At 36.2% G+C, this 26714-nt stretch overlaps 2 protein-coding genes and 1 pseudogene across 2 annotated transcripts in view; 1 reads left to right on the top strand and 2 right to left on the bottom strand.

Moving 5' to 3' along the window:
• LOC109128395 (putative defensin-like protein 169) overlaps positions 1-6862 on the bottom strand; it is a 7885-nt gene extending 1023 nt beyond the window's left edge. Inside the window, exons 1-2 of the mRNA XM_019234607.1 lie at positions 6808-6862; positions 4704-4728 (exon numbers count right to left, since the gene is read on the bottom strand). Of these exons, the coding sequence (XP_019090152.1) occupies positions 4704-4728; positions 6808-6862 (80 nt within the window). The remainder of the gene's footprint in view (positions 1-4703; positions 4729-6807) is intronic.
• LOC104738419 lies at positions 12339-13083 on the bottom strand. The gene is made up of 2 exons (XM_010458596.1): positions 12868-13083; positions 12339-12680 (listed from the first exon to the last, which is right to left on the bottom strand). The coding sequence occupies exons 1-2, from the start codon at positions 13081-13083 to the stop codon at positions 12339-12341; spliced, it is 558 nt and encodes a 185-aa protein (XP_010456898.1).
• LOC104737260 lies at positions 14814-15228 on the top strand (annotated as a pseudogene).

The following is a 26714-nucleotide window of genomic DNA, read 5'->3' as shown; positions in this document are numbered from 1 at the left end:
CCCCCCCAAGTTCGTAGTCTCGCTAGTGTGGGCAATCTATCTAGACAACACAACCACATAATGAAAGAGTATTTGGGGATAGCACCTGAAAACCAAACTTGTTTGTGCGAGGGTACTTCCGTTGGTGTTGTCCTGCAAATTTTCTAGGTGTCCGTAAAACTGAAACGGTCTTGAGAGTCTCCGTTCATTCTGGCCCAGAGGTAAGTATCTTTTGCATTAGCGTTAAGTTCAAGCTCTGTGAGATGGAGAAGGAGTGACTCTGCGTTTGGCTGCGGGCACCCCTAAAGATCCATCCAGTTGTTGTTCGAGCATTTGCCACTATCGAGTCTGGAGGAAGACCCAATCTTTGATGGTCGTTAGGTCCCAGGAAAGAGAACAGATCTCCAAAAGGAGTTCATTTTTCAAACAAGAAAGAACAAGACTTGCCATCACCAACACAGCATGAGAGGAAAGGTTTTGCTAGATCCCGAAGTTTTATCATCTGTTTCCACATGGAGGAACCCTTACTGGTATTTGAGAGTCTCCAAAAACATCTCCGTCTCAGCTTGTTTTTCCGACACCAAGCAACCCAGAGAGAACCAGAGGACGAGAACAAGTACCAGATAAGCTTTAGTCCAAAGATCGTGTTCCAGGTTTTGAGGTCCTTGAGTCCTAAACCACCTTCTTCGTTAGGGGTGCACAGTTGTTTCTAGCTAAGTTTAGCCTGTTTTGGTATTTCGGCAGCACCAGACCATAGAAAATTTTGGCAGATCTTTTCAATGTCTCTGATGCACTTGGCAGGGAGGATGAAAGCAGCACGCCAGTATGCAATCAGGTTTTGAATAATAGACGACAAGAGCTGGAGCCTGCCTGCATATGATAGGTGCTTGTTTTTCCAAGATTGAATCTTTTGTCGAACTTTCTGTATCAGAGGTTCACAATCTACTCTTGAGAGGGGGTTTGGCAGTAGTGGAAGCCCCAGATAACGGACTGGTAGAGTTCCTAAAGAGAAACCTTATAGCAGACTTAAGCGGGACTAGTCCGATGGCAAAGTACCCGCGAGAAACATCTCAGTCTTGTTTCTGTTTAAAACCAGACCTGAAATCCTGGAGAAGTAGTCAAGCAGATTAACAATGGCATGAGGCGAGGACTGTTCACCATCAAAGAAAACCATCACATCATCCGCGAAAATAAGGTGAGTAACATCAGGATTTTTTGTCCTAGGATGATACCCTATCTTACCAGCTTGGAACCGAAGGTCAAGTAATCTTGAGAATATATCCATGACAATGACGAACAGGTACGGTGAGAGGGGATCTCCTTGCCTGAGACCTTTTTTCCCCTTGAAATATCCACATAACTCCCCATTTACAAAGATAGAGAACCTGGTGGTTTTGATGCATTGACTGATCCAAAGAATGTATTTAGCTGGAAAGTTTGTCGTTGTAAGAATGTCCAGAATGAAATTCTATTCAATAGAGTCAAATGCTTTCCTCAGATCAATCTTCAGCATACCTCGCTTGGAGATTCCGGCGTTGTTATAGCCTTAGACGAGTTCAGAAGCGAGTAGCACGTTCTCCACTATCTGTCTGTCTTTGATGAAAGCGGTTTGGTTTTCCTGAATCATCTCTGGTAAGAGATTTTGCAACCGCCTCGCTAGTAATTTTGGAATTACTTTATACCGCACATTGAGGCATGAAATAGGTCTATACTCGGAGACAGATTCTGCATTTGTAACCTTGGCAATCATAGTAACCGCTGTAGAGTTCCAACTTGGTTCCATTTTTCCATGAGTAAAGAAATACTGTATTGCAGCAATAACGTCTACCCCAACAATTGGCCAACAGTGTCTAAAGAACTCACTCGTGTACTCAATTCTGCCTTGATTTCTGCCTGAGTGAAAGGTTTTTCCAAACTTGCTCTTTGGACCGAGTTGCATCTAAAGGGGTGGATTGACGGAATGCAGGCTTTTAAGCACGGGGTGGGGCTTGAGGAACCGAATAGGGAGGCATAATAATCCACACAAGCATTTTTTTATATCTTGTTTGTCAGTGATTACCTCCCCATTATGAAGCTGCAGCCTCTTGATCTCATTGTAAGCCTGATTTACCACAACGCTCTTATGGAAAAAGCTTGTGTTCTCATCACCATCTGTGATCCACTTTAGTCCTGATTTTTGATGGAGGAAAGTTGCTTCAGCTTGCGCCAGTTTCTGGAGTTGGGGCTGTGACCACTACTGCTTGAGCCGCCTTGAGATCCGCTAGGGCTATCCGAACTCTATTTTCAATGCCTGAGAAAGCGGTTCTGTTCAACTCTCGCAGTTTACCCTTCAGGAGTTTAAGTTTCTTGTTTATTTGCAGCATTTGGGATCTAGAGGTGTTAAGTGATGACCAGCTCTCCTGAAATATCTGGAGGAAATTCTCATGCTGCATTAAGTGGTGGTTAAACCTGAAGGGTCTGATTACTCTAGGACCCCTATCCTGAAACCGAATACAAAGAAGCATGGTCTGAGAAAAGTGGTTCCTCGAAGGTAGCTATGGAGTGTGAGAATTCATCAAGCCACTGCACATTTCCGAGCATTCGATCTAGCTTTTCTGCTATTGGGGTACTCTGTCGGTGGTTCCACCAGGTGAATAACGGACCATGCGCTGGCAGATCCATCAAACCACAAGTGTTCATACAGCTTTATAACTCTCTACATCCTCTTGAGTACACATCAAAGTCTACCCTCCGTGAATGTTCTACAGGTAAGAGAGTTTGGTTAAAATCTCCTAGAACAAGCCAAGGAGAGCTTCGTAATGGCGTGTTCTCCGCCATCTCCATGAGATCATTCCAGAGTGCTACTTTTTCATGCCTCAGATTTGCTCCATAAACAAAAGAAGCTGTGAAGTTTATCCCCTTCTCAAGCCATGAGATGCCACAAGTGATGTGCTGTCTAGACTTCACATACGGCATCACCTTCACAGCTTTACTACTAACAACCCAAATTCTCCCTATATGGGAGTGTTTATAATTTGAGATTAGACTCCATCCTAGGAGGATCCTTTTTAGGACAGTTTGCGCATTATACTCCAGGACATGAGTCTCCAAAAGACAGCCCAAAATTGGCCATTGTTGCTGGCACCACGATCTAAAACGTTGCTGCTTATCGGGATCATTAATCCCTCGAATATTCCAACAAAAAATCAGCATTACAAAAAATTGGTATTGGTAAGGAACTAGTGGCGGAAGGAAAACCTTCTCGCTTGAATAGAGCCCTTCTTGAGTTTAGCTCTAATTTTCTTCTTCTGACTTTTAGAGAGAACTCTTAAGAAACCCCCTGGATCCTCATCTGGAGGTTTTTCCTTGTTTTCTTCTGTGACTGGAGAGAGTATAGGGTCTATCCCATTGGTTGTAGGATTCACCTTCTTCGGGTCCACGCTTGCTACTGTAGTGACTCGGGGGATTTTCACTAGGCGAGGATACTCCTCATTGTGAGTGGGAGTTAGCACCTGAGAGTGTGAGGGGGAGTCCGTTACCTCATTGGGATTGGGATTCATTGCCTAAGAGAGTGAGGGAGAAGGTACCGACGTGTCTCTTTTCACCCATTGTTTGGTGTTCGTATTTGTCTTATCTACAACAGGGACTAACGGGATCTCCTCTACGGTATGAACTCCTGCTTTGTCTTTACCTCTTTTCCAAGGGCATATAGCCTCTGAGTGGTTTGCTTTTTTGCAGGATTGACATAGAGGTGGTACATTTGTACAGTGATTAGATGTGTAACCAGCTTCTCCACAAATCGGACACACTGGTGGCAAGTGAGGGCAGGACACTGACACTCTTCTTGTTTCACCCGATTCAAATTGAGCGCAGACGTACTCAGGTAGTGGCTTATGTAAATCGATTTCCGTAAAAACCTTCGCCACCTCAAAGTTTATCATTTGCTTGGTATCTTTGTGTAGGAATATTGGATGGCCAACTAAACTTGCAATTCTACTAAGGGCAGGAGGACAGTAGAATTCGTACGGAACATTTCTTAACTCAATCCATATCGGCGCTGTCTTGAGGGATGGTTTCGACAGCTGAGTACCTGGAGTCCACTCAGCTACAAACATTGTCGATCCATCAATAGACCAAATACCTTCTTTAAGGACCCGCTGTCTCATTGTGACGTTAGGAATCTTGAAGAGGAAGGTGTTCGGGGTGTCGAGCTTCGTGACGGTGCCGTCATGATGCCATTTGCTCAGGTTCACAATTGCACGGATCTTACCAAAAGATGGGGCTTTGTGGTAGAATTGGCCTACAATAAAGCTCTTCCAGAGCGGCTTACTGTCTTCGATGAACTTATTTGGAATTTTCACACAGACCTCACCTGAATCCAGTAGTAAAGGAGAGCCACATTTCTTAAGGGAACAAGATCCGCCATTCGTGCGCTTCGCCCAGGTTAATGGAGGGGTTGGCTCCGAAGGGAGGGGGTTCGACGGAACCTGAGACGAAGAGGGTTCTTCGTCCACTTTCAGATCTAGGATCGATGCAGCCACAGGATGAACCAGGTCACCGAGGGTTGGAGGAGAAACCGAAGAGGTGGCTTCGAAGGAGGCGGAGGATGGTGGTTACGCTTTTTCTTGGCCATGAGAGAAGAGAGTCGCCGACAGTGGCCGCCACCGGCTCAGGGAAGACAAGGAAAGAGGGGAAAAAGACCTACCTCGAAAAGAGTGCTTGAGAGAAAAAATATTTTTTTTTGCGATATACCATCCACCAATCCTATTACTATTGTACATAAAACATGAATTATAAGTTATTCAATTTTAAAAAAGAATTCTTTTTTTTGTCAATCAACTTGCTTTTCATTCAGATCAAAGAAAAAGTGATTTTTTTTTGTTTTTTGTTAAGTCAAGAGATTTTTTTTTTGTCAATCAACTTGCTTTTCATTCAGATCAAAGAGAAACAAGTACAGAGGAGAGGACTAAGAGTCCCAAAGTTTAAAACATTATAATACAAGACATCCCCAAAGTTGTGTGGAGATCGACTTGCAGATAAGAGTCATCGATTTCAATTCCAAGAGAGCTATGAAACAATGGCTTAACAATCCACTGGCACATGTGAGATCATGGTGAATCGAGAGGTCATCCTTGAGGACTTCAAAGGAAGAAAGCTTGGTCACGGTCATATGATAAGGTGACGTTGATGAAGGAATCGATGCTTGCATTCTCACCGGAGTAAGAGGCACTACCCAAAGTAGCAAGGCAGCAAGGATCCATGTGACTATGTTGTTGTAGTCACTAAAGGATTGCTTTGAGACCCAAATCATAAGGAGTGGATCTCTTCGATAAAACGCAATAGAATATATGTGATATGGGATCCGGTTGATGAGAGTGATTGAAAATTGATGCTTGACATCATCAAATGACCAGCTGAAGTGATAATCGTCATTGAACATATCTATTTCAAGACATTGATTATTACTTTGACTAGGCAGATTCAACATACTTAGACCATAATTGTGCAGGCTTAAGAACTTATACCGCAAGTCTCTACTATCAACTAAAACCAGGGTTCTGACATGATATATGGATAACTAGAACAACATTGTTGATACCTTTCTACCATGGAGTCTTCGGCCATTGAGAAGAGGAGATCAACACAACGTTTGACTTCAGCAGAGCACAGACGGTTGACCGCTGGACCTGAATTTTGTCGCTTCATAACTTTTGTTAAGGCTTATGGACTTGGGCCTTGTGATGGTAACTGGGCCGATATGTGCAACAAGGTACACTAGGGAAAACCCTACTTTCTCAAGGGGACACCAATGGCAGGATTGGGTGTGGCAGCTGACCGGAGTTTGCAAAGAGATTCGCGGTGGGAGGAACATCTGTGGTGAGTAAACGAACGACAGTAAGAGGCGATGGGCGTGGTTTGATTCGAGATTGGAAATTAGGTCCACTTGAGAAAACCCTAATTTCACAATCGTTTGCCAAGTTGAGTATTGAATGTGGTGGCTGTCCGAGATTGACGGAGAGATTTTTGGTGCAGAGAGCATCTCCGGTGCGTGAGAGGTTAGCGGGAGCCGACGGTGGCCATGTAAGAGATCGAATCTAGAACCTAGGTCCACTGGGGAAAATCTTAGTTTCTCAAACAAATGCCAAGTTGAAGAAAGAGTGAGACTGCTTTCCGAGTTTTGCAGAGAAATTTCCTGAGCAAAAAGTAACTCCGGTGAGTGAGAGATCAGCGGGAGCAGGAAATGGTCTTGGTTTGGTTTGGGGGCAAAGGTTAAGAAGAGTTGAAAACGGTTATAAAAAAGGGGAAAAAGACTTGCAAGAAAGAAAACTATTAGAATCGGATCTAGGGAGAACAAGTAATGGAGTGGTCAGATCCCGACGCCGACGAGCAACAGCACCGCCGGTGAGCAACAGCACCGCCGGCGAGCAACAGCACCGCCGGCGCTGGAGCGCTTGGTTGGAGGAGTCTTCTCGATAACAAAAATAATAAATCAAGAGATTTAATAAGAATTTTTTTTTAGGATGAACAAACAATAATAAACAATAGGTCAAATCAGATTATAACACAATAATTCTTCTTAACATATGACCATCTATATCTATAAATAAAAAAATCAAAAAATAGGTGAAAGTATTAAAAAAATTCTTTTGGGTATCAGTTTCTAGGTCTAGTATGGAATATTTATAAAAGAGTTAAACTCAATATAATAAATTCAGTAGTGAAAGTTAATTATGACAAAAATGTTAAAATTATAGTTAAAATTGATAGTTTTAAATGCCACATATATAAATATTTTATGAAAATGACTAAATGTTACATATAACAATTATTATAACTTAAAATACTAACCTAGCACAGGAACGACGATAAGAATTAAAACGGTAAATGAGAATGATTTGTTCATCTTTGGTGATATAAACAATTTTTTTTTCTTTCTAAATTGATTGTTTGTTTGAAAATGAACACACACACACAAATATATTTATATCATATACATATGTATATATATATATATATATATGTACAGTATATGAGAAATTGATGAATATATCACACATTAGAGCATTCTATTTTAAGCTACCTATCTCCTTCAATTTTGATACAGATTGCTTAATTAACTGAGACTATAAAGGCATGAGACTCACTCTTTCTAAAAAAACTTTTACCCAATCACCATTTTAAATATGAGAATATGTATATCAGAAATATCTGAAAATTCCAATTAAAATTTTCATAAAAATAAGAAAAATTTAAGAAGTAAAAAAATATATAAACGTATTATTATTTTTAAAATTTATAGTATATCATAATTATAAGAGTTTCCATGTGTTTGTATAATTTGCTGGGTTTTCATATAACGTTCAGATAATCGATACATTTTTATCGTCAAATACATAGAAAGATGAACATGACATATAAGTTATAACGTTCTCAGAAGCGACACCTTTCTTATAGCCAAATATGTAGAAATATTTTAGTGACAAAATCTGATATTCAAACAATAAAAAGTTATGAAATAGAAGTTAAAATTAGGGAATTTGGCATCATTAACCCAAAAAAGGGAATTTTTACGAGAAATGCCATTTTTGAAATGAAACTTTTAAGAAATGCCATTTTACAATTTTTCTATTTGAGAATGCCATTTTCTAAATATATGCCATATAACAAAAAGAAAAAATTACCCATGAGATAACTGAGAGAATTTTTAAAATTTTTTGACTGTTTATGGTGGACAAGTATCATCACTCAAGCATATCTTGTCCACTAAAGAGACAGAAGGACAGTTGTGGTGGACAAAAACATGTTCGGGGTTGAATATGGTCCACTAGAGGAACAACACGTTTAATACATCAGCATATCAGCAAGATGGACAAGTTATTTTGGTAATGATAGGCAAGTAGAGTACAACCAAATGAATCTGGTCCACCGGATTCTTATGCAACAACTTACCCATATTCTTTTTCAACATCTATGGAGAGAGATACAAAATATTGTTCATCTACAATATGAGTACTCAAATCAGATGGAAAGGATCTATAAAAAACGATTTTTTTAGTAGGTTAGTTTTTCATGATACATCGCTGCCAAAAAGTCATGAGGGATACAAAAAAAAAAATTTTAAAAAGTTGAAGGCTTCACTGAAAGAACTAGAGATTTGCCGAAAAATATAGAGATATTGCTGCAAAAGTGAGAAAATAAGTAAGTAATAGAAAAAAATGAATAGGTGTTTTAGGTATTTTGTAGAAAAGATTGTAAATAATTTTTATTTTATTTCCTATTTTGTGGTATAAAATTGTAGTGGCTATTTTGTCATTTTTGGGAGTGAATATGGCAGGCGGGAAAAGAAAATAAAAAACATGGCAGATAGACATTGGTTGAAAAGATAGACATTGTTCATGGCAGATTTGATAAAAATCTCAAAAAAAAAAACTATAATTCACTCTATGACTACCCTAACCATTCATGCCTTATATTCTCTGTATTATGTTTATGACTACTCTAACCATTCATCCCTTATATTCTCTGTATTATGTATATTAATGTCCAAATTCACCCTTATACATGACCAACAGTTACAATGTTTTTTATTATATAATTATATATTAACTATATTATGCATTAATTCTCTTATAACTAAAAATATATATATATACTATTGCATCAATAATTTGACTACAGCTTATTAGAATTTTGTTCCTTTGATCATATCTGGTTTGTTATTATTGGAGAAACATAATATAGATAAAAATTATAATATAGAAAATATTATATCATATATATAATACAAGGTATTTTTAATAACATTCAAGTCGATAATTTTGGTCCATTATATATATATATATATATATATATATATATATATAAATTCTTTTGTAGTATAGTAATTTTTTATTTGGTGTACGTTTAACTTGATAGTTTAGATTCTCTATATTGTATCCTTTAGGGTATAGCTTTTTTTGCATGTTTTATTTGGCCACCATCCAATGACATTGTCACCGGCTATCGCATACGCTAGCATCATTACCACCATCATTGAAACAACCCAACCCGTTTTTTATAATAATAATAATAATGAAATACCCCATAATATTTAATTACAACCCAAACAATAAACTAATAACAAAATCTACATGCACGGCGGAAGACAAACCAAACCAACTCCAATTCAATTTAAATACATTACCAATCATAACCAATATAAACCAACAACCTAACATGTTTCTAAACCACGTTCCAACAACACAAACACTAAAAACCGACATCACAAAACCGAGACCCTAGATCATCCTCCTCCTCATTGCCATGATTCCACGCTATACATTACCTGCACCACAAACACAATGAGATGCGTGAGTATTACCAGAAACACCCAGTGAGGCGATCCTCCCATCTACGAGCTATACACACAAGCAAATCAAGAGTACAACCGCAAATAAAACATAACAAACCAGTCATTAAACACAATACTCATTAACACATTCACCACACCTACACAACAATCACACAAAACAAGTTATACAACACAATCGCTTAGATAAGCTCATGGTCACGCACTCACCTTTTCGACCTGATTATAACAAATATGACAAGTTGAGACTCTCCTCAAGTCTGAAACAGCCCAGAAACCCCCTACAACAAACCACAAAACCAAAAACGACTTTATAGCAAAACTGGACAGAAACATCATAAAATAACAGTTTCAAAGACGAAACCCTAAAATAAAAACCAACAGTTAACTATTAAATCCCTCCTGTGAACAGCTAGCCCTAGACGTCACGAAGCTTCCCACAAAATATCGTGCCGATCAGGAACCAGACGAGACCACGATCTCAGTTACAATCCCCGATGGGTCCAACTCGCGTCTGGAAAACGTCTCACGAAACTGCCAATAACTCATCAAGTTTGAATCCAAATCTACTTCTGTAAAAAGTAGAATGACGATGAAAGACTTGGGAATAAACCTACCAAATTTCATTACCTTTGACAACGATTTGATATGTCGAAACCGTTTCCTCCAAAACCCTAACGATTCTGGTCCTTTGCCTAACACACCAAAATCTAACCTCCCCTTCCTCACACCTCTTCTCCATAAACAAGTTCTCTTTTTCCTCTCTACAAAAACGACTACAAACCCAAAAGAGAGTAGAGAAGCATGAGTTATAGAAATTTAGGGTTCCTTGGTTTAATTTCATTAAACCAGAATTTATCTAAACCGATATTAAACCGATTCCACCAAATTTCTGATGTAAAAATCCAATATTCTTATTTTTCGAGACACGGGCGTTATAATCATCGTCACAAACACCACTATTACTACCACCATCATTACCTTTTTAGCATCGCCGCCCAAACCACGACTACCATGCTTTATTACATACTATTTTATTTTACGAACGTTTAACTTGATAGTTTGAGTTTCCTATGTTATATTCCTAAGGGTATAATTTTTTTCTATGCAATTAACTCGGCAATCATTGGCCACCCCTGTTACCAATACTTGTATACTGTTTTATTTTGTTCTATACTATTTTATTTGTAATTTTTTATACAGTAATTTTTCTTTAGACTACATTTATGTCAGTTTTCCAAAATTCAAATCATGATATATGTAGAAAAATGAGTTAGATTTTTAGAAGATTTAAAAAAATCCAAATTTATTTGCTGTAAACAAAAAATGAAAATACAAATCAAAAGGGGTTATTTTATGAAATTTTATGAAAATACAAATAAAACAATTATGTTATTTTCTCTCTCTTCACTCTCATGTCATCCTCTATCTTCTTCATTTCTTTCTAAGCGCGTGTAGTTATGTGTGTGTCACCTAGAGGTAGTTTGGTAAAATCACATTGTTATTTGGTCAGTCACTTAATTTCCCCAATTAACATGCTATATTCTTCATTTCTATTGTGATTTTGGTCAACTACCTAATTCATCCTTAAAATTACTCATTTGTAACTTTTGCAAAAAAAAAAAAAAGAATAGACCGAAAGGTTCAAATGAGAAAGAAGGAATCAGTCACTTGTAAAAACATGACTAATGGCATTTTTTTTATTAGTTTAAAAGAAATGGGTAAATTGTAAATTCAATTAAAAGTGTACCATTTCCACAATTTTCCCAATGAGTGTACCCCTTTAAAACTTATTTTCTAAAAACGGTCCTGTTTAGCAAATCTCCCATAATAATATATACAAAATCTTTCTTATTTTTTTAATGATATCATGAACTGATTTTTTTGAAACTAAAATTAACAAATATATTCTCAAATCTTATATGTGTACTCTTCTTCAGAAATGAATTACTTTTTATTTGGTAATTTTTTAAAAATTTGGTATTTATTATTTAAAAATTCTAATGTTCTTCATTCTAATAAATAACTATAACTCTTAAAAATGGTTGTTGTACCGTTAAATATATGATATATTAGTTTTTCCTATTTTTAGTTATTTAGAAATATTTACACATTATATGTTTAGACATATTTATTTAATTTTATTTTTTTCTAACCTCTATTCATATTTTATATTATTTTTTTAGTTTTTTTTTTGTCTTCTAGTACTGAAGTTATTTTCTGTAAATTATTGTTTTATTTGATTAAAAAATTATTTTAGATCTGTGAATTAATTTTAGTTATAATGTTTTTTTTTAACAAATAAGATGGTGGATCCAAAAAAATGTAAAAATACATGGATGTTGATGTGGACATGAAGAGAGAACTCTCTAGTATATATAGATTTCTATATGATAATATAAAAGATGATGATTAACTTATACTAACGTTGATCGTAAGTGAAATAAATTTCGAATATACTATGACGATTTGGAAGCAAATATTTTTCTATATTTTGATTGTTTAAATTTGGTTATGTTTTCTTTAAGCCTTGTATTTTTCCAACAACATAATTAGAGAAAATGTTTGATTTCAACCCAACGTTTGGAGCAAAAGAATTTTTCTACCTCATTAATTTTTTTTTTGATCTCAAAGCTTTAAAATTCAAAGTTTTTATTAGTACCTAAATCATCATCGACTTAAAACATGAATTTGTAACCCTCTGTTTTAGTTGTTTCATATGACACTGTAATGAGAAGGACGATGTCGGATTCCTACTTAATAAAATGATGTTGTGATACTTTTTAAAATATAATTTGGGTATGATAAGTATAATTATATTCTTTTTGGGTATCAGTTTCTAGGTCTAGCAATTCGAACTCGTGATGCATGAGTCTTCACAAACACTCCTAACGCCGCTAGACAAAAAAAATGAAGTTTCCAACTTAATAAAATGATGTTATTATCTTCTAGTCTAGTGTACACAAATACATATTGGATCTTCTAAACACATAGCTTAATTATATGAAATTTTCGATTAATTCATGTACAACTAAGTCTTCACCTTGCTGATAATAACACGAATAATAGAAAATAGTTTTATAACATTTGTATTATAGAAAGTCACAGGAGATTTTTGTATTGGACCATTCTTTTTCCATTCTTCTTCGCACTTGCGCACATAGTCTGAGCCGCTCTGTGCAGTTAAGTGAGCTCTGTATGCAAGTGCTTTTTGTTTTCCTGTTTCATATGCTTCTTGGAACAAACCTGACGCCAACCCGTAGTTCCTCTCACAAAACTTGATCCGTTCTTTCCCAATCGGACCACTAAACTTTTGGCGGACTTTGCTGATATGTTTGGTTGCTTCAGTCACTTGAATTTTGCACTGAGAAAACTGATAATAAGTCTCAATCAGAAATCAAGAAATAAGTAAGAGTATAAAGGAGATTCTCATCTCTCAAATTTTACACAACTTTTTTTTAACTCACTCCCTAATCAAGAATGAACATTGTGAATATTTGCTGAACACAATCTCATAACCTTACACGTCGTTTTAATACATAACAATTAAATAACGTTACCACAATCAAAAGCACGTCGTTGAGATCGCGTGCAGCTGATATACGTTTGTCTGCTCCAATGTATTTCAAGCAGAAGTTCACATCATTTGTCTCCTTGCAAAATGCATGCACGTCTTTGACAAGCATCGCATTTACGATTGGGGATGCAATAAGCACAAATAATAACAACAACAAGAGAAAAGTTATGTGTTTGATTAGCGTTGTAGTTGTAGCCATAATGGGAAACAAATGTGGTTAGAATTTTCTCCTTCGCATGTTTCAAACATTTTATTTATTTATGAAAGATGATATTGAAAGCTATAAAACGTACTTCCTAATTTAAGAAACTTTGATGACCTTGAATGAATAACTATTAAATTTTGTGGTAGTAAAGTTTTTGGAATAACAATTTATCGGAGTTAACGAGAGTAACGCTGCCCTTCATAAATATAATTTATTTTTGTTTTTGTAACCTCTGAGGCTTCAATAAATCAAGGAGCAAAACAGAGTACTACAATGAAACAAAAGCATAGTACAACAAATCTGTTAACAATAAACCAATCCAAATCCAAAAAGAAACACTAGCCAGTCCGCCTCTCCTCCTCAATTATTGTGTAACCACGCACGACCACACCTCGAGAGATAAGAAGAAAGGACGTCCCTCATTCGACACACTACAAGCAATATTTTTGACTAAAGAATTATCTTTCGGTGAAGAGAGTTTAACCTTCACCTCCCTCATCACATGCCAGTTTTTCCTATTTTCTGAAACCACCCCCAGATTTGATTCTACTAGAAAATAAAACAAATACAAACTATTCGCAAACGCGAGTATAACCCTCTTAATTCACCGCTCCGTTCTATTACATGAAATCTTAAGGATAAATCTCTATTCTTCACTAAACTCACACCAAGCTTAGATATAAACCAAGATAACATAATCTTGGGCTATACTTCTCCTAAGCCTAGACTTCAGTTTTCCAAGTCTCTGGACAACTTTCACACACACATCACATCGACGAACAAAAATACATGATCAGGCAAGTACCAAACCGTGAAACTAAGTGTCACACAAACACAAAAAGGTCTCTAGGATTTTTTTCTATGCCTCAGCTCTCTTCTCTCTAAGATGTGTCCAACACCTCCTGATATATCCAACAAGACTTTCTAATCATTATAGGAGAAGATTTCCAAATTTCATAAGAAAACAAATTTTCCTTTTTGCTATTTTCTTTTCTTTTGTAAAACTCCAATTTAATCAACCAATGAAATAATAGTTTTTTTAATTCATTATTCATACCGTTTTTTAATATTATCTTCTCAAATATTCTAAAAACTTCACAAGCACATAAATACATATTGGATTTTCATTTTTAATGATATCAACATTCTTAAAAGAAAAAAGAAAAAAAATCACATTAAAAGCCGTAATATATCAATTTATGTATAATTGAATATATAGTAACGTCCAAGAAATAAAAGATGAATCAGTCTTTTTCTTTTTTTTTTAAACAATTACATTTGCTAAAAAAGAAACATGTATTTTTACTACTAGCTAGTTTTATTTTTGATATGCTTTGAAGGTACAGTATTCTGTAAAGATGGAACAATTAAAGATTACGTTTCAGTCGAAAATATCTCAATTTCAAAATAAACTGTGACAGCAAATATGGTACTTTTAATTGTATTTCCATGATTGAACATTTGCTTCACAACATTGCAATAAAATAAAATAAAAATGAAATATAAACTAACTACTTAATAATACAAAGATCGTCTGACTGCTTACTAAAATATAAACTCGTTTAATAATTCCTCAAAATTAAATTGCAAGGACAGCTTTAGTTAACTGTCAAACCCCTACTATAAATACATCATCAATCTCTTCATTTATCTTCCCCACTCTCTTTCGCAACAGTTATTTCTCTAAAACATCTTACTTAAAATAGAAATACATATTTCGAGAGATGGCTTCAAAAATCTCAGCCTCCCTTGTCATTTTCCTCACATTTAACATCCTCTTCTTCACGTTGACCACCGCATGTGGTGGTGGATGCGCTCCAGTCCCTAAACCCCAAGCCTAAGCCAAAGCCTACTCCGTGCCTCTCCTCCACCGGAACCTGCCCAAGGCCAAGGGACACTCTCAAGCTCGGTGTTTACGCCAATGTCCTCAAGAATCTTCTCAAAATCGAGTTGGGCACACCACCAGTCAAGCCTTGCTGCTTGCTCCTTGACGGTTTGGTTGATCTTGAGGCTGCAGCTTGTCTCTGCACCGCCTTAAAGGCTAAGGTTTTAGGCATTAATCTTAATGTTCCTCTCTCTCTTAGCCTTCTTCTCAATGTGTGTGACAGGAAGGTCCCTTCTGGATTTGTATGTGCTTGATCTATCTATCAACCATTCTATTGGTTATATAATCTTCTTTAATCTAAGATACTGGCAAACCGGCTAAAGATCATCTTGCCTAAGTTTATCTCTCCGAACCAATCAGCCTTCGTGAAAGATAGATTGTTGCTGGAAAATCTACTACTTGCAACTGAAGTTGTTAAGGATTACCACAAGGATATGGTCTCTCCGAGATGTGCATTGAAAATTGACATATCCAAAGCTTTTGATTCAGTTCAATGGAGTTTCTTGCTTACTACATTGCGTGCACTTGGCTTTCCTGAACAGTATGTGTCCTAGATCCAGACTTGTATCACCACAACATTCTTCTCGGTGCAAGTAAATGGAGAACTTGCAGGTTATTTTGGAAGTAAGCGTGGACTCAGGCAAGGCTGCTCCCTTAGCCCCTATTTGTTTGTCATATGTATGAATGTCCTCTCCTGCAAATTGGACGCCGTTTCTAGAAACAATGATTTCGACTATCACCCGAACTGCAAAAACTTGCAGCTTACACATTTATGCTTCGCAGATGATTTGATGGTGTTCGTAAAGGGTAACAAACGATCTGTTATGGGTGTTCTGCGGGTTTTTGATGATTTTGCTCACCACTCGGGTTTAAGAGTAAGTCTGGAAAAATCCACAATATATACGGCAGGTATTTCACAGGAAGATAAGGTTGAACTCCTACAACAATTCCCCTTTGCCACTGGAACATTACCTGTTAGGTACCTTGTCCTGCCATTGTCACCGAGAAGAATGTCAGCGGTAGACTACTCACCTTTGTTAGAGAAAATCCGGCTTCAAATCAGTAATTGGACAGCTCGGATGCTATCATTTGCTGGTCTTCTTCAACCAATCCGATCAGTAATATTCAGTCTTATCAACTTCTGGTTATCAGCGTTTAGGTTGCCTAAAGCTTGTATTCAGGAAATTGATAAGATATGTTCAGCTTTTCTCTGGTCGGGACCGTCATTAAATGCCAGGAAAACAAAGGTTTCATAGACGGAGGTGTGCCTCCCAAAGAGTGAGGGGGGTTTGGGACTTCGATTTATAGAAGAAACCAATAAGGTGAGCATGCTAAAACTGATCTGGAGAATTCTATCTGCAAAAGACTCCATGTGGGTTGCTTGGGTGAAACGCAATCTTCTGCGAAGTAACTCACTATGATCGGTCCGTGATAATACTACTGGTGGTTCATGGATCTGGAAGAAGATACTTAAATACAGAGAACTGGCGAAACAGTTCCATCGTGTAGAGGTAAAGAATGGTACAACCACCTCCTTTTCGTTTGATAACTGGTGTTCTTTAGGCCGACTAAAGCTACTGATCGGGGAAAGAGGTTATATTGCCATGGGAATTCCGGAAAAAAGCACAGTGGCTGATGTACTCGCTATGTCTCGGCGGCGAATACCCAGGCAAGCTCTTTTCCACTCTGTGGATGAAGGAAATACGGAAAAATAAACTTGCTAGGACACCCACAGAACATGACATTGCTTTGTGGAAGGGAAATGATGGGGTTCACAGGAACAAGTTCTCAACTAAAGCAACCTGGCAACATATTCGTGTAGTTCATCCCACTATGGTGGAACACAAGGTCATTTGGTTCCAACATGCGACTCCCAAATATGCATTCCTTACGTGGCTAGTGGTGAAAAACAGACTTGCAACATGAGAGCGGATGCAACGATGGAAACCACCAGTTAACACAGGGTGTATTTTTTGCAGTTGTCCTATGGAGACAAGAGAACATTTGTTCTTCCAATGTCCGTATTCAGCGCAAATCTGGGAGGCAGTAGTGCAGAAGCTTCTCTCCGAAAAATTCACAAACCGTTGGCAAGATATCATGACTTTACTAGCCGGAAGAGAGGTAGACAGGACCAAACGACTACTTGTGGGCTATGCTTTTCAAAATACACTCCACTCCCTTTGGCGAGAACGAAATGACCGAAGACATGGAGAGGCACCTACCCCATCGGAGAAGATTGTGAATATCATAGACAAGAATGTCCGCAATCGTCTCAGTACTCTCAAAGGTGGCGGAGACTTCGGCATTCAAATTTGGTTTCAAGCAAGATTCTATTAAAAAGTGATGTTCTTGGTTCCAAAATGTTTTAAAACACTGTCAAAAAAAGTTTTGTAAAATGTTTATTTTTCTTTTGAATATAATTTAACATTAGATTCAAAAGAAAAAATCTTCTTTAATCTATGTTTTGTTGTTTTTCTTTTATTAAAATTCTTTAAATTCTCCTGTTTTCATTTTTCATTCAAATAACTGTTTCTTATACTTCTTTTGTTGTATCCATTTTCAATCAATTTTCTTATTCTGATTTTTAGGAATAATCAGCCTCTTGTTTCCGCTTATATTCTCAAAGAATCATATTCATACCACTGATGTTATTCTAACGATCGAAAGAGCAAGAATCTATGCTAATCTATTCTTTAAATACGTATATCAATTAGATTAAGTGTAATTACACTCACACAAAAAATGAGAGAAAGTGTAAACCTTGAATTATTTTTAATAAGAATTGTCCGTACTAAAATGATAGTAAGAAAATATAGTAATTTTGTTTTGAGATTTAAAACGTAGACAATATGAAATATATTGTCATCCAAAAAAAAAAAAGAACTGCGAAACTATTTACATAAGTTGGTAAATGAACTCCATAGTTGGGTAAAAGAATCAGAATAATTTAGATTGATCGCTCATGGAAATGGATCTGAAACCATAATTTACGTAAACGCACAAAAACGTTCATTAATTTAAAGTCTAATAGACAGACCTATACCAATACGATATGATACCGAACAATAATGTGTATGTGTTGGTACGTAAACAATTTTTTAGATTAATTTGGACAAAAATAAAACATAAACATCAAGAGAAATTATAGCTAGCAGCCCTAATACCCTCTCTCTCTTAGACACTATTATCAAAGCGCCATTATTACCAAAATTCTCCAACGCTTGTAAAGCTCATGCTGGCCGGTATCGAGGTATCTCAATCTCTGCTCTCCTTTGTTGTTTCATTTGTTTCTTTAATTTTACTTTTCAAACTTTTTTTTCCATTTTGTTTTCCCTTTTCGCAATCTCCCCAACCCCTATCTAAGAATGTGGAGTCTGGCAAACCCCATCCCCAATTGCATTTGCTCACTCTCACTGTCGACGGGATCAAAGCCCTCATGCCTCTCTAATTTTTGATTTGGATTGTGTTTCTCCTCGGCAGAACTCTCTCTCTCATCGACACATGAGCCTTGCCAGGCGGAGACAAAATCGATGTTTGGCGATGAATCCTCTAGAGCTGCGATTTTTCTGTTATTGGACTCCCAATTCAAGTACATGTCACCCTATAAGCTTGGCAGATCAATGTATGTTCCTACCGGAGAAGCGGAATCCTTTACCCTCTCCAGTTAGCCGCCCCACGAATCAACTCCCCTGGCCATCCACAACATCCATAGGATCTCTGCGGATGAGCTCTCAACCAGAATTCGGCATGCTAGCATTCCAAATAGTCTTGCCCAACTTCCAAAACCGAGGTCTATACTAATTATCCCTTGGTCAGCTGGTAGACATTATATATCTAGGTCTTCAGGTTGATCTCGGTGTCCAAAAACTGCATCTGAGACTCCATTCACCCGGACTGTTTTGGAGTAACAAAGTATATGTTAGATCATTGGTTATTGCTCAATTTGTGACATTTTCTGTTGGGTCTCAAAACTGGAAGAATCATGTCATATTTAATCATACTTTATCTAGTGATTCCAGTTCTCACCCAAACCCCATCAACCGCACCATGTTTGTGCTCACGACAACCCAAAAGACTAAGCATGTTTCACATCTTTTATTGTATAACCGATGTGGATTTCTTAATCTCTTTGGCAAAGGACGTCATATAAAAGAGAACCCACCTGTATTGCCACGGTTTGTCATATATATTTGATGATTTTTGGTCTTTGCTTCCATTCTTTGTGCAGATTGTGAAGTTTTACTGCTCTATATAGTCTATTGCCCTGGACTCCAATGTGTTCATCCAACGATTTTAACAAACCACTCTTAGTATCATCACCATCATCGGGGCCGGGCTGCAGCCCATCGAATCCCTGATAATGCATTGCTTTTGCTAGTGCTCCTCTCTCTGGTGAGACCCTTGGTTCTGATTCCTCTATCAACGTCACATTGTCTTATGACTTTGACTACTTTTTCATTTGTCTGAATATTTTGATGATGATCAGTCCTGCAACCGTGACCTCATATGTCTCAACCGCTTTTCAGCTGACTGTTTCACAGCTCTCATGATCCCATGGTGGATGTTTTCTATCTCTTTGCTTATGGCTTTAAGGAAAATTTATCTTTGTAATCTTTTGAATTTTGGAGTTTTATTTCTCTCTTTTGGACTGTTTCTACTTGAATGAATGGAATCATTAGTTTGTCCAAAAAAATAATTAAACATAAACAGTACGTACTCCCGTTATATTAGAATCAACAGATTTATTTTGGACATGCAAGGCAACGTAAGATAAATCAAAGCCATAACATTAGCATATTCCAATTGCCACCAAAGAGCTATATAATATAGGCTAATATCAATACATTGAAAGGTTAACAAAATTTGACTTATTAGGTTAAGCAGGAAAAATAGTATTACAAGTTATCGACGGCTAGTTACAATTATAGTGTTACTCTTCTAGAGTGATAAATATCGACCGCTGGTTACAGATTTTTTGTTATATTAAATCGGTTTAAACATTTTGAGTTAATTTGACTCACTCAAAGTAGAATTGATGGATTAAATGGTTAAACCATGTACCCATTACGGTTCAATTCATTTGATTCACTAAACCAATTGACTCACTAACTCATTTTATCCATAAACTCATTAGGGTTAATTTTTTTAACTCAGAGTTTATGGGTTATTTGAGTTGAGCTGATCCATTAAATTTGACCCATTTTGACACCTCTACTGCTGACAACCTTGTTGGAAATACAAACAAAAATGTATTAAATAGCTGTCCAATCAAATTCTTCAGTGTGTTAACTTTTCTTGCTCTTTGTTTCTTGTGAAGAAGTCTGAAATAATCTTTGACAAAACATAAGAAGGTTTAAATAATCTATTTTTTTATTGTCGGTTTTAACTATTTTGTGGTCATAGGATCATTGAAAATATGATATCTCCTTGAGGACAAATGTTTTAATTGACTTTAAGTAAGGTAAACCAGTCTTTATCTTTTGTGGAAAGATCAATGGTTTTTTTTTTGTTGCTCTACTTGTCTAAAATATGAGTACGTTCACATCGTAAATCTTATCTTTGACAATCTGTCAACAATTTATATTTCTTTTGTCCATTCAAATCTAAGTTAGTTGCAATCTATGCCGTTTTAAATTGTAAAACACCATGAATTACAAGGCTTCAGCTCTATTACTGCAGTTAATAAAGATGAGTTTTGAGTAAACACAACTCATAAGTTTGGCATGAGTTTTGAGTAAACAGAACTTCATGGATCAGAAATACTTTCTAAGTTTCATTTTCGTTTCTGTTTGTCATATTTTCGTATTTTCCGCGTTGTTATTGTCCTTATTTGTTAACATTCAAACAATGATATAGTGTAGTTGGGATTAATCCAGTCGTCGATTGGGTTGACTTTATTTGGAACCACTAATAGATACGAAACTTTCAAATATAGAAGCCAAAGAAATTTTACGTTTACGTAAACAGCGCTGTACAAAATTGTAAAGGTCTAGTCAACGTACGTAACACATGCAAGACGATCCATATTAACGGGGACTAAACAAAAGTTACGATTTTTCATAGGGTAAATTATATGTAGTAGTCATAGGGTACGTTTTTTAACCACTTTAGGTCAAAGTCAAAAGCATCTTTCACATATTAGCCAATTACCAAATTTAGACAATTATACCTTTCAAACAAAGAAACTAAAACTGATCTAATTACATCTCTTTCCTTTAAGTAACTGAGCTCATTGAAGTCTGTTGCTACAGTAACTAAACAGAAAAAAAAAATTAATTAAATTATGTCACATAGTATTTAATTCATAATTTAAGTTTCTAATGTACGTACATAGCATAAAACGAATAAAATCTAATATACGTACACACCAACAATGAAATAAATAGATGTTCATAACATCAAATTTACCTAAGAGTGTAGTCAACAACAATGACAAAATAAATTATTGTATCAAATTTCTCTTTTCCAATATACGTACACAATAACAATGAAATAAATCAATGTATATTGCATCGAATATATTATAATATATGTACGCAACAACAATGTAACAAATCAATGTATATTGCATCGAATATATTATAATCTTACAATAACAATGAAACAAATAGATTCTTGTACCAAATTTCTCAATTGCCATACATACAAAATTGCAATTTTACAGTTTGTAAATAAACCAACTTAGAGTACTTGTTATTGTTATTTACAAAAAGAAGATATAACATATAATTAATATTGATCATTACTAGATATAAGTATAAATATATGTGTATATATTTTTTACAAAAGTTTATGCGATAAAATTTGAGTAAGTAATCATCTCACTCTAATTTCATTCCCATTTCTTTTATCAACAAAAACACTATAATTATTTCTTTATTTATTTTCTTAGTATTTTTTTGTATGGTAACATAAAATTAAAAGAAATATATATAAATATTTACCTTATCTCTTTTTAACTTTTATGATTATAATTTTTTACTGTGCATTATAATTTTTTATTATACTATATTTTCATTTTAATTTAATATTCTTTTTTATTTTGAATCATCTTCTTAAAACTAGTTTCAGATTAACATAACCATGTATGTTCATATACATACATAGTAATAATTTATTAGTGTATGTATGTACTCAGTAATGTACGTAATGTTCTTTTATTCAATGTTTACGTCCATAATTGCTCAGTAATGTACGTAATGTTCTGAGTACATACGTACACTAAAGAAAAATAAGGCTTATGATTTGCTCTATGATATGGTGTACCTACATAATGTTCTTTTATTCAATGTGTACGTCCATAAGTCAGTTTTTAATAGAGGGTATAATTGTATTTTTGCAGTCATCTTCAACATGTGTATCCTCTACACCCCTAGTATTGCAGCTATTGTTCACAGTTTCTCATAAGCCTTATTTTCCTTTACATTTTAATATTTTTTACACCTAAATCTTGTAAATCTAGCTTATATTAGCATTTTTAAATTCAAGAACTAAAAATTTTGTTTTTAAAGTGTTCGGAAATTTTTTTGAGTTTTACTTATCTAATCTGAAATTTTCTGTTCTTTTTCAGCTCGCTGGAGTTCTAATCGAAAACTATAGTTGCCATAGTTCTAAACACAGTTTCGTTTCACCGGAATTTTTTAATTTGTTCCCTCAATTTCCAGTTTTTTTGGTAAAGGAAGATGATGAACTTCACACTTTGACTTTTTCTCTTTTTTCTTTCTTCGTTTCGTACACTGAACTAAATATTTAAAATTATTTTCAATTATGTTTTTCTTTTTTAATTAACCAAACACTGTATCGTTTGGGTAATGACATCAAACTATAATTGTCTAGATAGAGGGTATTTTTTTTTTTTTTTTGATGGCTTTTCCTTGAAAAGTTATATTGACTTTGTTAATTCATGAAAGAAAATATTTTTTTGGTGTGGTTGGTGAAAATTTCTTTTTTTTAATATCAGCGAGATATACTAAACTTTCGGATGTCCATATCTCGCCGACTACAAAATACGTCTTTGAGTTGAGCTCGAAAGAAAACACGTCTTTGAGTTCAAAATTGAAGATAGGTGCATCTTAATTAAATAAGGCCCTAGAGAAACAGGTAAAAATATCCTTTTCATGGGGGTCAGTAGGCGGAGGCTGATTATGAACGCAGGTTCTAAGGAGTTGCACTAATTGATTCCTCCCTCTTGGTATAGCCCAGGTATCACCAATGACAGCTTGTCTGACTGAGGAAAGCAAGCCAATACATGTTACGCGAGGACCGGTATCACCGATAACATCAATCAAAGGCCCTAGACCTGTCCAGTTGTCATGCCATAATAGAGTGTTGTTACCAGATATAAAAGTGGAGTGTACAAAAGGGCTAGCCAGTTGCCTCAATTTTGATAGCCGTCACTATATCCAACTCCCAGTTGATCTGAAGTATGCTTCCCAGAAATTCCTGCCTCTTATGAAGTGTTGTTTCACCCAGGATACCCAGAGAGAACCAGTTTGCGAGAAGAGCATCAAGATGAGTTTCAATCGGAAGATCTTATTCCAATTAGCTAGTCTTCTCAATCCCAATTCCCCTGCTGATTTAGGAGAACAAGCAACTTCCCAGAAAAATTTTGCACCTCTAGCACTTGATGCAACACAATTCCACAAAAATGCATTACACAATTGCTCAAGAGCTTTCAAGCACTTATTTGGAAGCAAGAAGATTGATGCCCATAAGTTGATGGTACTATTAATCACTGAATGGAGGATTTGAAGTCTTCCTATGAACGACAAGTGATGATTTGTCCATGAAGAGATTCTTCCTTTCATCTTGTAAATAAGTGGTTGATAATCGGTTGTTGTGCGCTTGTTAGGTATTAAAGGAACTCCTAAGTATCTCACAGGCAGAGATCCATGTGTGAGGTTGTGTCTTACTGCCAGTTGACCTATGAAGTCTTTGTTATTTTTGTCTAAACAGAGACAAGTTTTCGCAAGATTTATTCCAAGACCATAAGCAAGCTTGAATTGAGATAGAACGTCCATAATTGCAACATGCAAACTTTCTTCACCATCAAAGAATTCAAGTAGATCATCTGTGAAGTTCAGATGCGTGATTAAAGGATCGACACACGTGGGATGAGTTTGGAATCTGTTCAGGTTGGCTGCTTCATCTAGTTGTTTGGATAAAGTATTTATTACCAGAGTAAAAAGTGGAGCAGATATAGAGTCACCTTGTCGCAAACCTTTGTGTCCTGGGAAGTAACTATTCAGTTCTCCATTTTAAGATATTGAGTAGGATGGTGTAGTGAAGCAAGTAGTCAGCCAAGTTATGAACACAAGACGGAGATCAAAAGCTTCCAAAATGTTGGTTAGAATTTCCCAATTGACATTGTCAAAAGCTTTGCAGATATTGATCTGCAGGCAACCTCTCGTGATATCAATGTTAAAATCCGTTACTAGCTCGGAACCTAGTAGGACGTTCTTGTAGAGGAGCATGTCTTGCACGAATGCGACCTGGTTTCTTTGCATAGCGATGGAAGTGATCAGCTTGAGTATCTTCGCTTGGATTCTGGAAATGACTTTGTAAATTGTGTTGCAACAAGATATGGGCCTGAATTCAGCAAGCTTCTTAGCCGTGATAGTCTTTGCAAGTAGTGTTAGAATAGTTGCATTGACCTGCTTCATTAGCCTGCCCATTTTAAAGAATTCCAAAACAGCTTCCAGCAAGGCTGGACCAACTGTTCCCTATGAATTAATGAAGAATATTATAAAACCGTCGGGTCTTGGTGCTTTGCTTCTTCGTAGGGAGAATAGAGTATTAGTAATTTCTTCCGGCGTAGGAATTGCAGCATGATGAGTATACATCTCAAAAGAGCATCTGATAAAATTGAGCAATTTGATCCTTTCAGCTGATAGTGGCTGCACCGAGGAGTCCTTTGTACCCAGCAATTGCTTGTAATAGTCAACCACCATATCCTTGAGCATGTTTTTGTCGGTAACTCTTTCTCCATCCTGATTGAGTAAGGACCAAATTAGGTTCATTACTTGATGCCCTATGATAGAGTTGTGGAAGAAATTTGTGTTGGCATCTCCTTCTGCGCACCAACAAAATTTTGACTTCTTTCTGAGGAATGACTCTTCTGCAGAGGATAAGACAATCATTTCCTTCTAGCTACCTTTTCTTTGTCGAACAAAGTGAAAGATGGATGAGTAAGTATTTCATTCTGGAGTAAGGTGAGAGAATCATGAGCTTCCGCCGTTCTAGCTTGTATATTGCTGTAGTTGTTCCCGTTAAGCACCTCTACAACCAAGCTTGACTGCTTTGAGTTTCTGACAAAGATAATACATCATTGAGCCTTGGATACCAGGGATATTCCAAGCTGGATAAATTAAACTTGGGTAGTCAGGATGCTTTGTAAAGAAAGAGTAGAATTTGAATGGCACCTTCCTTCTCTCTATAGAGTTCATTGTCGATACTAGGATTGGTGAGTGATCCAATACGCCTGAGGGTAAGTTGCCAACCAAGCCTCGTTGGTCCTCTACTGGTTAGTTCTGGTAGTTCACAATGATCTACGCAGGACTGAAACTCTGCCATACCTTGAAGTGGAAGAGGATAAGGATAAAGAGAATAATGTTCGGCCACCCGTAGTATCTGGTTAAAGTCTCCAAGTAGCAACCATGGCCGACTTCTCAAGAGGCTGTTTCGGTGCATTTCCTTTATAGTACTCCAGAGTTCCCTCCAAGCTATCTTGCAGTTTCAGGCATAAACAAAGGAGATTGTGAAGGATTGGTTGGACAAAAGATCATAAAACTCCACAAGTAAGAACCTGATCCGTTTTTTGATATATAAAGACCTTTATTGTTGGATATATAAGGATTGGTTGGACAAAAGAATCAACCAGATTCTTCCATTTTGAGCTTGAGAAGAGTAGTTGTAATCATACTTCCATCCCGGGAAGTTAGTAGCTAAGATAGATGATGCATTCTCGTGTTGGACATGAGTTTCTAAAATGGCTCCTAAAGATGGTCTGTTTGACCTAACCCAACTCTTAAGCTGAAGTTGTATTTGATTTTTATTCAACCCCCGAATATTATAACAAAAAACATTCATCATCATGGAAAAACTACAAAAGATATTGAAATACTAGCTTTCAAGCTTGATGATGGGAACGTCCTTGTGTGAGGGAGTGTCCAATGGTGGAATGCTTACAAAGTTGAGCCTTTGATTTCTTAGTATTATTTGCCTCCATCTGAACAAAAGGACCGGAGACAAAATCTTTCCTTTGAAGAGTATTTGTTGATTTCTTACCTTTTCCTGCCTTTGGACGTTCAGGTTGAGGTTTCTGAGTAGCATGAGTTTTAGGTGATGCTGGTCTATGCCGAATAAACGTTTGTCCAATATGAATTACTTCTTCTTTCTCTTCGAACTGAGAAACCGTTAATGAGGAAGAGATTCTCAACAGTGGCGTGAGGCCAAGTCGTCGGCTAGGAACAATCTGAGAAATCGCCCTTTTTCGCTACTTACTCGGCTATATTGTTTTGTAGTCTAGCTTTTAGTTGTATTTTTAGTAACGATGGGTGGAGATTGGTGATACTAATATATATATATATATATATATATATATATATAATAACTGATATATAAATTAATGATATTGTCTAAAGCATACGAAATGCATATATATTAACATCAACTGTTTTTCACAAAACTCATTAATTTTGGTAATATATTCGTTTACTTAAAAGAAATTTAATTATCTATT

This window comes from Camelina sativa, chromosome 13 (assembly GCF_000633955.1).
Source record: "Camelina sativa cultivar DH55 chromosome 13, Cs, whole genome shotgun sequence".
In the NCBI taxonomy this organism is placed as follows: Eukaryota; Viridiplantae; Streptophyta; class Magnoliopsida; order Brassicales; family Brassicaceae; genus Camelina; species Camelina sativa.
This window is presented reverse-complemented; position numbering and strand designations above follow the sequence as displayed.